We start from the raw sequence: 17,652 nt of genomic DNA on the forward strand, positions 1-17,652 counted from the left end.
CAAAGGATTAGTTTGATTTCTCGTATACTGTAGAATTTTTAAAATCTCACACAACACAATGATTAGCTGTCAATTGCACCAAAGGCATTAATTGAAATATAACTCTTTCCACATCCCCAAAATGAAGAATTTTTCTAATTGAAAAACCTACAAAATAAACACAGTTGTATTGCTCATATTTTCAGTTTTTTAGCGTGATGATTTGAACAATGCTAAACAATGGATTTTGAAAAGAGCTTGGTGTTTCGTATTGTTTTTAAAAAAAGTTTATTATATTATATTTACCTCTAAAAGCAGCTAAGATGCATCTACCAGCCATTTGCTAACAGAACAATTTGTAAGAACAGACCTGAGGTTTTGTGGAAAAGTACAATATGTATCTGTGTCCCTTCAGCCCCAAAGGACAGGAACTTCTCTGAAGAAAAACAAATTTCTTTGGCTGGGAGATGCATCAGAGTACTTTTATATCCTGTGAAATCTGTGGCAATGAGGCTGGTCTTTGTCAGGGGTCCTAGGCCACAGCGCCTCCTGCTGAGAAACAGGTGAACAGCAAAACAGAAGTCTACTCTACCACAGCCCCAACAGTCATGCTGGCAGAGGAAGATAGAATGTAGGCATGTAGTGAGGACACCAACACTCAAAATCCATTGAAATCCATTTATAAAAATAAACAGTGATATAAAGTAAAAGAATGACTACAGCTGAAAATGAGCCCTTCAGACATTTTTTAGTATTCTAGCTCATTTGCTGAGAGTTTTCAGACTGTGACACTTTCATCCACTTAAGATCTAATTACTAATAACCCAAGACTGACACTTAGATCATTAAGCGTGAGAGAGAATAACTCTCAAACATAATTATTTCTTGGTGTCCAATTCTTTCTATACACCACGGACTCCTTCAAATTGATTCTGGGACTGTGGTGCAAATGACACAAAGTTGAACCGCATGTCTCTTCCCAGCAGTCACTGGCTGGAGTTGCATTAGCTTGTCCAGTCTGTGAGGCCTTTACATGTGTGTTTTTAAAGCTTAAAAGGGGGTGTGATCATGGGTAGCACTGTGCTCCCCATCTACCAGAAACAATGAATCAAGGACATTCCTGTCAGGGAACACTCTGACGCATGGCAGGGAAAGCGGAAGGAAGGAAAGGTGATTCCGGAACAGCTGTCAGACGTAAACCACCTAAAAAGAAACCTGGAGGATTGCATGCAAAGCAATTTATAAAAATGGAAATATATGTCACTACACGTTTGTGGTCCTGGGAGAGACTGCCACTCCAATCTTTGATCAAATCTACGGGACATGTGGTGTTCTCTTCGGACAACAATGCGCTTCTTATTCGAAATATCTCGTTCACCAGTTTCAGCGCGACTCTGCATTAATTTCAGCCCTTTGCTGAAAACTGCGTTCTGTCAGAGAATAAAAGGCTGTTGAAGGGCAGGACATCTAGACTCTTGGTGGGTGTAGCATTTTAGACATTTCTTTGTTTTCAATAAAATTAACCATGAATTACAAACCACAAATATGACATGCAGCACCTATCCAAACACTTACAATGCACTTGCAAGTACAACCCTAATTAAAGCTGTGCAATTCAAAAGTATTACGTAAAATGATTACAAAGCTTGGGGGGGGGGGGGGGGGGGAGCTTTTAGGCAGTGATGTGGCAGCAAGTAAATCAAACATGATAATCCTGAAATAAAGTCAGCTGGAAAAAAACTGGGCAGTTAGTTTCCCTGAGATGCTGAATCCTGTCAGTATAATTTCTTGTTATGTTCTCTGTGGTATAAGTAGCATGTGTCATTAGAAAAACCTTTAGGAAGGAAAAGGCAAACGCAGCACAGAATGGGCTTTAGTAAAACCCTGTGACTGAATAAGAGGCATCATTAAATCCCGAGAGTGTGGCACCACAACAAGCAATGGGAGGTAGGAAACACTGAAACCACAGCCGGGTTAGTCAGAGAGAGACAAGCCAGCGCTCCCTGCCTCAGAAGTGCCGCCCACTTCCTGTAGATCACGTCTCAGGCCTGTCCAGACCCGCTGTCCATTACTATCATGGGTCTTTTCAGACACATGTCTGGATGGTGCAGAGATGGCTGACTGACAGACACGTGGCTGAGACGCGAGCTCCATGTGTGAGAATGAGGAAGCGCTGAAATGGGACGTGGCTGGCAGTAAAGATGGCATGACAGGAGAAGGAGAGAAGGAGAGAGAGAGAGGGGGGGAGAGGAAGAGAGAGAGAGGCTGAGAGAGGGAGACAGCCAGGGAGGAAAGCAGTGATTGTAAGGGGGGGGGGAGAGAGACAGAAAGAGGGTAAGAGGGAGGGTGTAATTATCTTCATCTCCTTACCGTGTCTTTGGAGGACCTACGTCTGTTGATGCTGGAGGCCAGGGTGGTACTGATGGACCTAAAAGAGGCTTTCTTTTTGGGCTCGGGCTCTGCTCTACCACTTTTCCTATCCTAAAATAAATATATATGTAGAAAAATTATTCACGTTCTCCAGTGGAGTATATTTGGTTGCAGTGTCCCAGCCCCCAACTATCTCCCCTTGTTAGGTCTGGGGTTGGAAGGAGCTCCATCCAGAAGGGGCACAGCAAAATGCCACGGTCTGTCCCCTGCCAGGCCTGCCCAGATGGTTTGACCCGAGAGGTCTTTGAGGGTCTTTTGGTGGCCATCAGATCTCAAGGCTCAGAAATGGGCGGAAAATGTCCCATTTCTCACTCATGTCTCAGCTTTAAGCACAGTGGGACCCCAACCGTCACCTCTCTCATTGTATAGTGAAAGGAGGAGCCCACACACTCACATTTCAAGAGCCCACTGTATTTCTCACAAGACCCTAAATGAAGTAACACATCCAAAGGATTACAGGGTAATACACCTGTGCCCCTTTGCCCCCCACATCCCCAACCACTACGCCTGATCCATCCCCCTAATCCAATCCAGAGGCTACTGTCCCTGACTTTTACCCATTAGTGATATTACCCCTATCAGAGCTCCTCCACAATGTGTAGGACTTGAAAGCATGCGTGACTTATCTGGCAAAATTTGAACACTTTCCCCATTTCGCGTCTTGTGCATGTCCCGGAAAGCCTAGTCGGGGCCAGCAGTCGCTCTTTACGTTTTCATGTGCAAAAACATAGGTCGCATCATTGACAGGACGTAAAAGGCATGCACTCATTCCCTTCCTTTCCTCCCTTTATTGCTCTGTTACAAAGAACTATGAAAGAGCTAGGAGTCACATGGGACGTGCCTCCCATAGCACTGGTAGTAACTCTTAAGGTTTTGGAAGGCAGCAATGAAGAGAGTGTAAAGGGTGAGGTGCATTTATACCAAGGCTACTGAAAAGGGAAACACATAAGCATGGCCCCTTAACATTTTAAAGCAAAGAAAGAGTATATGAGTACAAAGAAAACTGAAGAAACTAAGTAAAGGCCAGAATCAAGAATTAAGCAAAGGCTACAGTCACTAACTGAGCAAAAAAAAAGAAAAAAATGTTACAACTAATGCAGGACTTTAGTTGTACCGGAAATCCATCCCACATGGTGAGGTGGGGTGGGTGTGGGGGGGAGGGGGGGTCAGGGGCACATGAAGAGAATGTGAGATTGGAGGAGGGCAGAGACAGAGTGAATTCCACCAGAAGACATGCAGCAATAGAGAAGCAGAATGAATGACATGACCGTCCACCTATGTCACAATCGTCCCACTGGGCTTACGTTTCTTACGTCTCTCAACTGGAAGGTTTTACTCTCTGTAACAAAGACAGGATCCATGAATGGCATATTAATTTATTTGCAGTTTATGGTCATAGATTTGTGGCATACAGAGTAAAGGAATGCATTACTCCAGGATACGCGTCTGGCCGGAGGGTTTTGAAAAAGACATGCAGGTACAATATTGTGACATGGGCCAGTTTTACAAGACAAAATTCACTTCAGCACTTCCAATGCCCACGTATAGCCTGCTTATTCTCCACTGTTGTCTTGGAAACTAACCTGGGTCTTTCAGCCCCTGTTACACATTGTACTCAGTAGCAGCTTATGGCAAAGGCAGGCTAAGATTTAATTCCAATTTCACCCCTTCATCTTATTCTTTGCAACCTTTTTGCAAAACGGTTTGTTCCCATGTGGAAGACAGCTCTTCGTTTGTTAGGAAACTCGATTCGTTTGTGCCCCTAACCTGAAAGATGGCATCGACTCGTTTTGTCTGTCACAAATAGAGCAGACTCCAGGTCTTTTTCTCCAGTGAAGAAGAACAGAAGCGGCCAGGGAATGAAGTATATTGTTCCAAAACCTCCAAGTAAGTGAGCTACCAACAGGACGTTAACCTGTACAGCACACATTGAACACCAGATAACACATCATATAAGGTAACACAACAGCCACATATTGTTAAGAACACTCCATATTTTCTTTATATTTCTCCATTATTAACACATTAGCCACAAATGCACATTTTGTCTTTACAGTCAAATAACACATCCAGCTCCTACAGGAAAGAAATGCAGTCAGACAAAAGTTATTTATATCCAGCTTCAATGTACTATCCAGGAGTGACGATCGTTCGCATTAGCGTTTCCTGACTCTCAAATCACATGTCATAACCCTGGCAAAGTCTCGGAACGGACATTTTTATTAGATGATTTCAGGTATAAGGCTATCCTGAGCCTCAAGATGCACCCACGAGATTTCAGATGCAAAACCCAAGCTGGTACTGACAGGCTACATCTGTTTCCACTGCCTTCCTGCTGCCTGTCCTCCATTTCCATTCTCCTCAGGCACATTGTACCACCCACCTTTCTGATCAGCACTGGCCCGCTGCTGACTACAAATAACAGCGAACACTGCAGCCAGCCTACACCTGACCTTTCATGCTCAGTTTACAAGCAGCCCACTTGGCGGGAGAGGCTGAAGAGCCCAGGCACGCCTATCCCCAGTGGTCGAGCAGTCTGTGGGGGCATTGGTGACTGTATGAGCTGTCGAGAGCCGCCCAGATGGAGAGTGGAGGATGGAAGGTGCTCATGTGCTCATCAGGGAATGCGAATGAACGCATCCTATAACACCGTTATAGTATGAAATGCTTTGGTCTTTTGTTCCGGACAAAATGATCATTTACTGTCAAAACTTCTTATAATATTAGAACGTAAACCATTTTGTTTTCATCTTGTCAGTCAACTCCGAGTACAAAGCTAATAAGACAGTAAACAATACCTGACTGCAGATCTCTGGAAGCAGCATCTCGGCTGTGTGATGCTGACCTTGGACTTGTGGGTGGCTGGTTGGTAGGCATCTCTCGCATAAAGGCTTCAGCCTTCCACACAAGTAGGAGGCTCTACATGCAAATTGTGGCAGCAGCTACGCCCCTGAAGTGCTCCCAGTTCCCGATATATCCCTTACAAGTGGGTTTATCATCTGAAAGTGTAACTGGATTTAAAGGTCATATCTGTAGTCGCATTCATTACTGCCAATCCCATGTTGCGCGGACAATGTTTGCCCGCAAACAGAGCAATGCCGTGCTTTAAATGCAAGGTACTGCCTCTCAGAATCACATATTATATGCATAGTACATCTGCTTTATTGGGACCTGATTAATTATTTTATACAGCAAAACATCTATTTGCTTCAAACATTTTGGAAATCCTACTGTATGCTCGTTTTTATACTGCGAATAGGATCCTGACATTAGAATGCAAGGACACTGATTGTATTTCTAACGTGACGCATAAATAATGTTTTGTTTTTTCTTTACAGAACAGCCAGTTTACATGTCAGAAAATACCGCTTATATGCATTTCTCGTCTACTTATGCATGTAGATAAATGCACCATGAATGCGGCCGTCTGCCTTAGCCGCAGCTCTGAATACGGGCACATTTATTATGCGCAGCTCCCCAAGCACGCAAACGGCATTTGCATCTGAGCACAATAATGTTCGAGATGCACGGGGAACGGGAAACCGCATTGGGGCAGGAGAACATGGGGTCATCCCATTGCCTCTCCAATGCTGAGGTATCACCACACACGACGCATCACGTGGACACGGATCTGCACGCACAGACAGGAGACAGTGACCCCTGCCTGCCAGCGACGGCTCTGCGACTCACAGCAACAGCACTCTTCGGAAAAGAGCACGGCCCAGCATGCACCTGGCCGGCACCACAGCAACATCACAGCCTTACAGCGCTTACTGCTGGGAACAGCACCAGACTCCCCTGTAGAGACAGGGCCCTGTCTTCCTCCCTGCTGCTGGGGCTCATGGCCAGGCATGGGGGCGGGGGGGGGGGGGGGGAGCAGAAGGGGGCCTATTCAGTAAGCTTTAGCAGCAGAAGGCAATGAGAAGGAGTCAGAGAGAAATTCTGCTTTTGGCAGAAAAAGAGAGAGTGGATGTCACGTGACATGGAAAGCCATCCACAAAGTGATTATGCAGGGAATTAAGACATGGTTTTCTGTAAAAAGCCATGTATCGTAACCATCCATAATTCCTCCCATGATTTATATATTTTTTTTTTGCTCATGTAAATTAAAATACATTTAAGTGACACATCGCCGAAACACGAGGAGCACTGAGGGATAACAAAAGATGATCAAAATCAATATTAATGAGAACATGGGCTGATGCCCAAAAGCAAGACCCACGCATATCACCCCCCACCCATCCACGAAAACAAAGTGGGTGGATGAAAAGAACAACACCTGTTCCCTGAAATGCCCTAGTAAAGCTTTCTCTTCTGTAAATCAGGACTGAATTACCCCTCATACTCAATCCATCTGTATCAGGCTCAACATATGTCAGAAGGTAACGGAGAAATGCTTATCGTTCTATTATACAAAACATATTTTCCTGATGTCTATTATGCACATAGCCAACAGCTAAATCATCATCAAATGCCATGAATTATTTAAATAAGCTTATATTGATTTTCTTTGAATGTTTTTAAAATTAACACAGCGATCAGCAACACAAGCGCGATGCATTGGGTAAAGGAACAAACACGCAGCGTTTATTTCAAGAGTAAGATGGGCTGGTCTACAGCACCTGAGAGAAATATTGCTGGAGGGGTTTGGCCTGCTTGGGACCAAACCGCTGGAAGCCCTGTGCTGTAGCTGCTGAAGTATGTCCAGACATATCCTACACCATTTACACTACTTGATAACGCTCATTAGCTTATAATCTCAGAGTTGGAACAGAGGGAGCGACGTCCTAAAAGTGTGGCTCCACTCCAGTCAGGTGACGCCATTGCACCAGACTGTCACCAGCCCAGCTCAATTCCTCCTCTGCGGCTGCCATACCTGCAGGTTCTTCCTCCAGACGTTGACCGCCGCGAAGGCCAGCTGCATCTGTTTCCGCCGGGCGTCTTTGTGGCGTTTGTAGGCGATTTCGATGAAGATGAGGAAGATACCAGCCACGATACCCCCAGCCACCAGCATGAAGACGCCTGTGTGAAGACGCCAGTCAGCCATCGGGGGGCACTGTGCTATTCACACTGACCTGCTGCTGAGGGCCTGAGCAGCTTCACACTGCCAGAACACTCCCTGCGTCCTGCTTAAAGTCACACTTACTGGGTCCATTTTATTCAAAGTAAGACGTGTGCCATCTAGAGTCCAAAAGGAGAAGACATCTACCTGGACATTTCTAATGGGGCATTCAAGCCATTAAAAAGCAGAATCCCCCAGTGTGAAAAAAGACAAAATACAACAGATTACAGAACGTACCCGCCATGTTCTCAAATGTGAGGGTAGCTGGGGCGTTGCTCCTGGAGTCGCACTCCTGGTATCTCACCCAGGTTTTGTCAAGGTCCTCCATGAAGCCATTTTCATGAGAGCTGCGGGGATTAAGTTAATGTAAACAGCTGATGCATGGAAAAAGAAATGAAACGCTATGAGATCCATCCTGTTGGAAGAGCTGTGACTGACCTGAGGATGGCCAGAGACACGTTCTGCTTCCACGGGCTGTCCTTCCGCATGCCGATGCCAAAGCCAGAGCGGAAGAACAGCTCTCCTGTGGTCACCAGGTCACACTTCTGCGAGGCTTCAAACTCCAGCACGGCGGAGTCCCAGATGAAAGCGTGGAGCTTGCTGTGGGAAGCACAGACCAGGGGGCAAAAAAGTCAATATATGCAAATTCCCATCGCATGCTTTTATGATGTCTTACTGCTTCTCTCCCAGGTTAATGAGACGTATCACAAATGAGACAGAAACTCTACATCCCTGCAGCCACGCATCCAAGGTCACCCGGCGGTCGGCTGGCCCGCTAGCCACCCCCTTGCTGCGGGGCTTTCACTCACTTGTCCCGCACGGCCTGGATGGCCTCGGCCGCACTCTCGTAGTTGTGCTTCTCCATGTGCCGGTACATGGTGCTCAGCTCCACCTGCCTCCTGAAGTAGATGTCCACTGAGCTCTGCTTCACCGTGGCGTAGATGAACTTGTCGGACGGGTTCCGCAGCTGGTGGGCAGCCACGGAGTGTGCAACAGTTTCCCACTAATGTTTATGCTCTGCAAACATGCTGTCCATGTCATGTATATTTTACCATGCTCCCCCTGCCATTATTATAGTACTCCCTGTATCAGCTTAGATCTTCTATTTCCATTCAAGTTCATTCCCCAATTCCAGTCCAGAATCCAACACAGACTGCAGACTTCCATATCCAAGCTTACCTACTATACCTATTAATCAGCTGTTAAAATGGATTTGAGCAAGGAAATAGGCAAACTGTGTTGGATTCTGGCCCTCCAGGACAGGAATTGGGGAACCCTATCATAGACCAAAGCCATCTATGATAGTTTCAAAAGCTGAACCATTATATTAGATACCAAACAGCCAGAATACTGTTCTTGATGAGTGTTTTGGGCGATGGGTGAAGCTGGGGGGCAGGGGGATCAATCAGTAATTATATGAAATAGGTTTGCTATGCGTGTGTTTGACAGAGAGTGCGGGGGTGTCAGACAGGCAGACAGGTCCCACTCCCCTTCACTCTCTGTTCATTTTACTTAGAGAGAATGTTTACAGTATATACATTATTTGGTTCCCGCACCTGTTACATCCTGCTACATAAGTTCTCCCTGTCCCAACCTACAGTTCTCCTGACTTGTGCATATGTGGGTTTTTCACAGGGCTATACACAATGTCTCACCCTTGGGTCATTGATGCCCGTGATGCGCTCTTCAGGCCGGTCCAACACCAGGAAAGCAGCCAGGTTGGCAGTGTAGGATGCCACGATGATCATGGCAAAGCCGGCCCAAACCATGCCCAGGATCCGGGCTGAGAAGCTGCGTGGTGCGCCTGAGAGTGCACCGACATCTCATTTTCATGCATTCTCACGGCACAGTGCACACAAGGCGCACAGGCATGCAATGGCAGCAGCTGGTGCAGTGAAATAGCTGTGCCCGAATGCACCAGATCAAATGAGTTCACAGTCAGACATGCGATCAGACACACTGAGTCCAAATTACAAAAAAGATGAAGCAGAACCATATGGTGCAGCCATTTGCATACATAGACAATGTCACACTTCATGGTACAAACACTCCGTAGACTAATAGGGGAGAAATGAAAAGCAGGAGATCGGGTTACCCTCCCCAATTCCAGAGTTCAGCAATACTCCCCAGGAGAACCACATTGCTGAAGATAAGGTGAGGGCATCTTCTTCCTCCTCCTCACTGTTGACTTTGAACCTTCCAAACGGACTGTAAGATAATCCAGAGAATCCATTTGGGAGAACTCTCAAACATCAAGCATCCCACCATGTCTGCATCCACTCTCCTGCGATATGTCTATCCTTTCTGCCACCAGACGTCCCTTTCACACACACAGAGACGAGACCTTGGGAATCTATTGAAGGTGTACAGTGATTTGGTGATTTCATACAAAAACATACAAAGATGACAGAAAAGCTCATAAAACTTTACATTAACTGCACCTTCATAATACCTTTATAATGCATCGGGAGAACATTCAGTGCACCTTCATAATGCAGTCAGAAAACATTCATAAGCAGCATGTAAGTATACATTAACATCCTAACATGCTTTAACAGCTTTAAAATACATTAATAACAATAGCGATCTTCAGGTGAGGGCGGTACTACACGCCCCCGATGCAGGTAAAACAAAGAAAGGTGACATGGTTTACTTTTTTGCCCATTTAGTCTAATTTTAAAAACTTTAATACTTCCGACAATAGACGTGTTGAAAAGAACACAGATAACGGATTTAGTCTGAGTTTTTTTTCATGATTCTACACACAGATTTCAGCGAGATATAAACTGAAATAGACGCGAAAAATACGCAGCATCGTTGAGGATGCACTCGATCCCAGAGGGCTAAGTAAGAAATCCAACTTCGAGATACAGGCCACAGGTACAGCGCACATGTCAGGTTGTGCATAATGGGCTTTCCTTAACAGCTACAGAATGTAAAAGATGTTAAGAAATTAGAGGAGCAGCAACCATTACCAGACTGAAGAGGAGACAATTAGTACTTCACTATTATCACCACACTGTACCTGAAGCGATCAAGTAGGTAGAGCATGACTGCCACGACATGCACCGAAAGGCCCACCAGAAGCCACAGAGTGCTCTGGAAAGGCTGCATGAATGAGTCCAGGGTGCTGCGGGGGATTTCCTGAAAAATACACATCGCACATTAATGGACGGATTTATTCCGTGTGCAATATACCATTCTGTTTGCAAGTATTTGCACACAAAGAACAACTGGATCAAATGGTTTGGAACATTAAATATCAGAACGCTGGAGAGAAACAGTACTTTAATGTATAAAGAATCTTACCTTCTTGACCAGAATTGTGAGTCCTTGGTACTTGAATGGTTTGGAGAACTCTATGTACTGGGCACGCTCATTGTTTATCGTAAGCGGAGCCACAATCATGTCGGCTTGGCCCCCAAGAAGCTCTCCCATCATGCCGTTCCACTCCTTCTTGTTGCTGTTATTTACCTGGACAAAGGAACAGAGAAATATGCATTTGAATTCATTTCACTTCATTTTCTTCTAATATTTTTCATACTGTTCTCTGGGTGAAGACATCCCTATTTCCAGGATCTTTAATAAGCTTAGTAGTTTGATTATATTTCTTCTTCACAGATTGTCAACAATTATATTTTTTGGAATATAAACGTAAGACGATGACTCATACATGCAGTAAACTACATTAATTTTAAATATGATAAATAGGATTAAGGACTCAAATATTGCTTGACAGTGCCAGCCTGAGAAGGATATATAATTGTACAACAAAAGGACAATTAATTATTCCTTTTTTGCAGTGAAATGCTTTTTAATCCCTGCAAGGTTAAATACTGCACTAAATAGCTTTCAAAAGGAGAACAAATGCAGCATATGGGAATAGTGAAACATAGCAGCCAGTATGTTTAAAGCACTCTGGCTACTGGAGAGGGTGAAGGGTATCCTTGAGGTAGCCTGAAGGGGCTCACCCGTTCTTGTGTCCCAAATTTACCATCAGCCACCAAATGCACCTCATATGTGAAGTTCAAGGTCATAGCCAGCTTGATTAGTAGGTCAATGCAGAAACCATAGCAACACTGCGGCACAATTGGGCGTCCTGAAATCCAAGGGACAGAAATGAAGGTTCAACAGCATCCTTAACACCTATGTTGAAGAATGTTAATGTTTTAAATGTATGTTTCTATATGCCTATATAGCATGACACAAAGAAATCACAGAAGCAAGGAGTCAGAGAAGCAAAATGTCACGTTCAAAATATCTGTTACCTGGAATAGTTTCATTGGGTCCAGTACAGATGACCTTCTTTATCAAGACACCATTGACAGTGTATTCCTCCCTGCAGGTCCCATCGTGCAGGGTGGGTTTAACATACACAAAAGGTTCCTGGTGAATGGTGACTATCTGCACCAAAAACAGAAAGGCGGGTCTGTTTGTTACTCTATACATGCCTCAAACTAAGTTGGGCCTGGCCAGCTCATGAATTCAGCTTATGTTTGGAAAAAGATTATCAGGATGGATCACTGCCATGTCCCATTCTATCTTGTTTCCCTGTTTGGCCAGCAGGTGTCGCTGGTCATACCGTTCTGTTCCCTGTGTTCCTTTTGCTTTACCCTCAGTTATAGTCCTCACAGTTTAGCTGTTCCCTGGGCTGCCATGTGGCTGAACGGACTGAGCATGCGGCTGCGAACCATGCATCCATAGTCGTGAGTTTGAGGCTGTCCTGTATTCCTTGTATCTCCTGTGTTCGTATCTGCTGCTGTTTGAGTTCCTAGTGCTTAATGATTGTTAATGGCCTTCACCTGTCCCATGTTCAGGTTGCATTCTCTGTATATATATATGCCAGGCCATGCTCTGTTCCTCTGTCACCTCTTTTATGAGTTTGAATGTGCTCGCATGTGTTCTTTGTGGGATGCCCCCACTGTAAGCTCTGTTCCAGGTCTATGAGATTCCTACGAGTTTCCTCATTTCCAGTTTAAGTCCTAGTTAGTTCCAGTGTTGCATCCTGCTTATGTTTAGATCCCTCATGGTTAGCTTTGAGGATTTAGTGTTTTGTTTGATAATGAAGTACCCTTTGTTCTAAAAGCTGCTTCGTGGACCATCAGTTGCCCCTCATCATAACACTAATATTAAGCTTCAGATATTAAACAAGATGACAGCAGAGAGTAAGCCCACACCATGTCCAGCTCTGGCTTTTACCTTAAGTCGAGTGGACATTTGATAACCTCTAGGTTTCTCTGTCTCTCCCCCAGGCCAGATGATTTTCTTCTGATTGTTTAACACAACCTGCAAATCAAAACACCAAAAGCACTTACAAAATATCAGTACCACGCTTAACTGTTCTATTCACTGAAACAATCCATGGTCTCTCCTACTTGTACAGCCACATTTGTGATTACATAATTAATTGAAAGGTCATTTAGTAATTCATGCCTTCCTTTTCATTAAGTAGGCTTCAGCCTAATTCATAAAATGAAAAGTCTCTGAAAAGGATGCATTATTGATGAGTTTGATCTTTAATGAATTTCTTTGAATAAAAACTGTAAAACCTATATCACCAAAAAAGCACTAATGTGTCTAACAAAGCATAAGCTAATTGTACAGGTAAAAACAGCATGTCAGCCATCAAAGTGTCCACACCTGGGTGCCATTGAAAACGCCCACTTGGATGAGCCTGCTCTTCTGATAGTTCAGAATATTGTAGTGTGCAAATTTCCTGTCCCCATCATCATTAAACTCCACACGTCCTGTCAAACCCTCTGGAAACTTAGAAGACATCAGCACCCTAAGACATCAGGATGGAAAAGTTATATTTTTCAGTTAATCAGAATAATGAATTAAAGCGCAATGCGGTTGTAGGAACAAATTACATGTTAGCAATTATTCATCTTTGTAGAAACAAATACATGCCTATTTTTATAGTGCAATGACATTGCTTATACATTTCAAAATGCTATATACAGTGGGGCAAAAAAGTATTTGGTCAGCCACCGATTGTGCAAGTTCTCCCACTGAAAATGATGGCAGAGGTCAGTAATTTTCATCATAGGTACACTTCAACTGTGAGAGACAGAATGTGAAAAAAAAATCCATGAATTCACATGGTAGGATTTTTAAAGAATTTATTTGTAAATTAGGGTGGAAAATAAGTATTTGGTCAATAACAAAAATTCAACTCAATACTTTGTAACATAACCTTTGTTGGCAATAACAGAGGTCAAACGATTACTATAGGTCTTTACCAGGTTTGCACACACAGTAGCTGGTATTTTGGCCCATTCCTCCATGCAGATCTTCGAGAGCAGTGATGTTTTGGGGCTGTCGCCGAGCAACACGGACTTTCAACTCCCTCCACAGATTTTCTATGGGGTTGAGGTCTGGAGACTGGCTAGGCCACTCCAGGACTTTCAAATGCTTCTTACGGAGCCACTCCTTTGTTGCCCGGGCAGTGTGTTTGGGATCATTGTCATGTTGGAAGACCCAGCCACGTTTCATCTTCAAAGCTCTCACTGATGGAAGGAGGTTTTGGCTCAAGATCTCACGATACATGGCCCCATTCATTCTTTCCTTAACACGGATCAGTTGTCCTGTCCCCTTAGCAGAAAAACAGCCCCAAAGCATGATGTTTCCCCCCCCATGCTTCACAGTAGGTATGGTGTTCTTGGGATGCAACTCAGTATTCTTCTTCCTCCAAACACGACGAGTTGAGTTTAGACCAAAAAGTTCTACTTTGGTTTCATCTGACCACATGACATTCTCCCAATCCTCTGCTGTATCATCCATGTGCTCTCTGGCAAACTTCAGACGGGCCTGGACATGCACTGGCTTCAGCAGCGGAACACGTCTGGCACTGCAGGATTTGATTCCCTGCCGTTGTAGTGTGTTACTGATGGTGACCTTTGTTACTTTGGTCCCAGCTCTCTGCAGGTCATTCACCAGGTCCCCCCGTGTGGTTCTGGGATTTTTGCTCACCGTTCTCATGATCATTTTGACCCCACGGGATGAGATCTTGCGTGGAGCCCCAGATCGAGGGAGATTATCAGTGGTCTTGTATGTCTTCCATTTTCTGATAATTGCTCCCACAGTTGATTTTTTCACACCAAGCTGCTTGCCTATTGTAGATTCACTCTTCCCAGTCTGGTGCAGGTCTACAATTCTTTTCCTGGTGTCCTTCGAAAGCTCTTTGGTCTTGGCCATAGTGGAGTTTGGAGTCTGACTGTTTGAGGCTGTGGACAGGTGTCTTTTATACAGATAATGAGTTCGAACAGGTGCCATTAAGACAGGTAACGAGTGGAGGACAGAAAAGCTTCTTAAAGAAGACGTTACAGGTCTGTGAGAGCCAGAGATTTTCCTTGTTTGAATTGACCAAATACTTATTTTCCACCCTAATTTACAAATAAATTCTTTAAAAATCCTACCATGTGAATTCATGGATTTTTTTTTCACATTCTGTCTCTCACAGTTGAAGTGTACCTATGATGAAAATTACTGACCTCTGCCATCATTTTCAGTGGGAGAACTTGCACAATCGGTGGCTGACCAAATACTTTTTTGCCCCACTGTATATGTACATATGATTCCAATCCATATAATTTATCCATGTTTAGTACCATGTCATTATCTGTCCACCTGCAGATATCAAGACACTGATAATTATAATTGAAATAGTTTTCCAAAGATTCTGTAGATGTTGATATAGTTGGACACCTGAAACTCATATTTTTTTGCAAATATCAGCCATTATATAAAAGCTAATGTTTAGTTAACCTTTACTTATGGTGTTCTTAAAAAAAATCTCCAACACATCTGAGAACCCTGAGCTGAGAACCCTGAGTGTGATTCACAAATTTACCTAAATGAACAAACTCACCCAACCATATAGAGGGATGACCTCTCAGTCAGCCAATAATAAAGCAGCGATTCTCAACTCCAGTCCTTGGAATCCACTGTTATTGGCTGATTGAGAGGTCATCCCAAAAACCTGCACCCACACCAGCTCTCCATGGATCAGGTGCCCTACCCCTGATATAGAGGAATCAACTATACTACCCTATATTTGCATAGGTGTTTCACACCTGCGTGATGTTGTTGCCCCCCCTCCATATGTTTCAGACTTTAACCAAACCGGCCTCTATTGCTTGTGAATACAACTTTCAAATTCAAATCAGATGCAAATGGGGGGCTAACTCCATGGTGATGACATCACGATGTAAACAAACATTTTTACCTCAGAAATTAAAGCAGCACAAATGAAAATTTCGACAGCACAAATGTGGCACAAACGATTAACACTAACTTGTGTAAAATCTGAAACATATGGGAGGGCCAACTTCACACAGGTTTACTTGTGCATGGATAATGAATGAATCAAGAACTAACATCTTTGACATTTTCCAGTGCCAATCAGGTTATACTGCAAGAAAATGTCAGTAAGATTAGTTCCATTGGTTGTTACTGGGTGTCCATGAGAGGTGGTCAAAATGATATGGGCAAACGTATTTGCTTTTACCGTTTGAAGAGTGGCCCGGTCTTCCAGATGTTGGTGTTGCCCACGCAGCCTCGCGGCGGCTCTGTGATGTTCTCCTTCTCAAAGAGCTCCTGGATGGATTGTGCTACCACGGCCACAGCATCATTTATATGTGCCGACTCATTCTTGCCATTGATCAACTGGAGGCCAATCAGACCTACCCCATCCACATAATATTCAAATTACTGTCACAAAATATCACTAGCGCCAGGTGGGCTTTTACACGATGAAGTTAACCAGTAAGAGTGCAAAACTGGAAAAAGTCTTGTTGAAATCTGCTAATAAAAAGTTACACAGCTTACCATTTTGTTTCAGTAACATTTCCAGAACATGCTTTGACAGAACAAAGATTTTAAGTTCATTAGTAAGTCAACATGAATTATAGGTAAAACCATCCATCCATCCATCCACCCACCCACCCATACATCTATATTCTGTAACCACTTGTCCGAGACTGGACCCTATCTTGGAGGACGGGGCACAAATACATCTCAGTAGCTAAAACCACACTCACCAAATTTAAGGCCACAATGTGAATACTATCAGCAGCTATGTTCAATGAATGGCCACAGTTTAAACAGTCAATAGCCCTTCATTTGTTACATACTTTAGGTGTATTCTGTAAGTACTGTTTTTAATACCTTATACATGATTTTGTGTTTGTTTAATCTGTAAATTTAATGTATGTGACCCTGTACAACACCTTGACCTAGGCAAGAGGTCAGCAACCTTTTTAAAGGCATTTTTTCCTAAATGTCTGACCCAAGATTTACAAAGAGCCACAATAGGTAAAGAAGGGGATAGAGACACGATTTTAATGTGATATATGTATATATGCATTTAATACAAAATAAAAGTTCAAGTACTTACAAAAACTATTCTAGAAAAGCTTTTTTTTGGGGGGGGGGGGGGGGGCATCTCAGACGCGTAACAGGGCCAAGTTGACTAACAGTACAACACTGATTAGCTCTGTAGCGATAGTCTCATCCCTCCTTTTGTTTGGCTCTGCAGTCATCTGCCCTTCGCTCTCCACTTCAGTACTGTAACTCTGCTGACCGAGCAGTGAAAATGTCCTCACCACTCCGAACTCAGCTGGCTATAATATGTAAATCGGAGGAAATATTTTTACGAAGACCTGGGAAGACGTTATAACAATTGACTATAAAATATATATATATGAAAGAATTAGGAATCCAAATAAACGTTGAAGCGTAATTCCAATCTCAGGTGCTTAAGAAACACCCAAAAGCATATCATTTAACCAGAGAGGTAGTCTTGTTTTAGCGAATGACTTTGAGGAAGATGTAAATTATGCAGTTAGGACGTAACAGAAGCGTGCGACGGACTGCCTCATTCGCATATAGCTAAAGAAATATCTGAAAGAAAAATAATATTAACCCATAAATAAATTATTTATTTTTACTAAAGTATTATCATAATATGTTAAGACATGAAAATATCAATTTGTCTATCGTTATGAAAAGAGCCACAGCCACGTGGTAAAAGAGCCGCAGGTGCCGATCCCTGACCTATGAAAGACATAACAATGAAGATTCTACAGGACTTAAAACATAATATATATATTATCAGAGTTCATAGAAATGTCATTTTTGAGAGACATTATCATTTAACTCAGATGTGCCATTTTAAGTGA

At 43.5% G+C, this 17,652-nt stretch overlaps 1 protein-coding gene across 2 annotated transcripts in view; it reads right to left on the minus strand.

Annotated features, from left to right (window-relative positions):
* grin1b (glutamate receptor, ionotropic, N-methyl D-aspartate 1b) overlaps nt 1-17,652 on the minus strand; it is a 34,461-nt gene that overhangs the window by 2,193 nt on the left and 14,616 nt on the right. For both annotated transcript variants that reach the window (XM_048999377.1, XM_048999368.1), the window contains 13 exons: nt 15,981-16,155; nt 13,112-13,256; nt 12,671-12,757; nt 11,740-11,875; nt 11,443-11,570; nt 10,781-10,945; nt 10,497-10,615; nt 9,567-9,679; nt 9,127-9,275; nt 8,281-8,438; nt 7,910-8,071; nt 7,709-7,818; nt 7,286-7,431 (listed from right to left, as the gene is read on the minus strand). In XM_048999377.1, the coding sequence (XP_048855334.1) occupies nt 7,286-7,431; nt 7,709-7,818; nt 7,910-8,071; nt 8,281-8,438; nt 9,127-9,275; nt 9,567-9,679; nt 10,497-10,615; nt 10,781-10,945; nt 11,443-11,570; nt 11,740-11,875; nt 12,671-12,757; nt 13,112-13,256; nt 15,981-16,155 (1,793 nt within the window). The remainder of the gene's footprint in view (nt 1-7,285; nt 7,432-7,708; nt 7,819-7,909; nt 8,072-8,280; nt 8,439-9,126; nt 9,276-9,566; nt 9,680-10,496; nt 10,616-10,780; nt 10,946-11,442; nt 11,571-11,739; nt 11,876-12,670; nt 12,758-13,111; nt 13,257-15,980; nt 16,156-17,652) is intronic.

Source organism: Brienomyrus brachyistius, chromosome 2 (genome assembly GCF_023856365.1).
Source record: "Brienomyrus brachyistius isolate T26 chromosome 2, BBRACH_0.4, whole genome shotgun sequence".
Lineage (NCBI taxonomy): Eukaryota > Metazoa > Chordata > Actinopteri > Osteoglossiformes > Mormyridae > Brienomyrus > Brienomyrus brachyistius.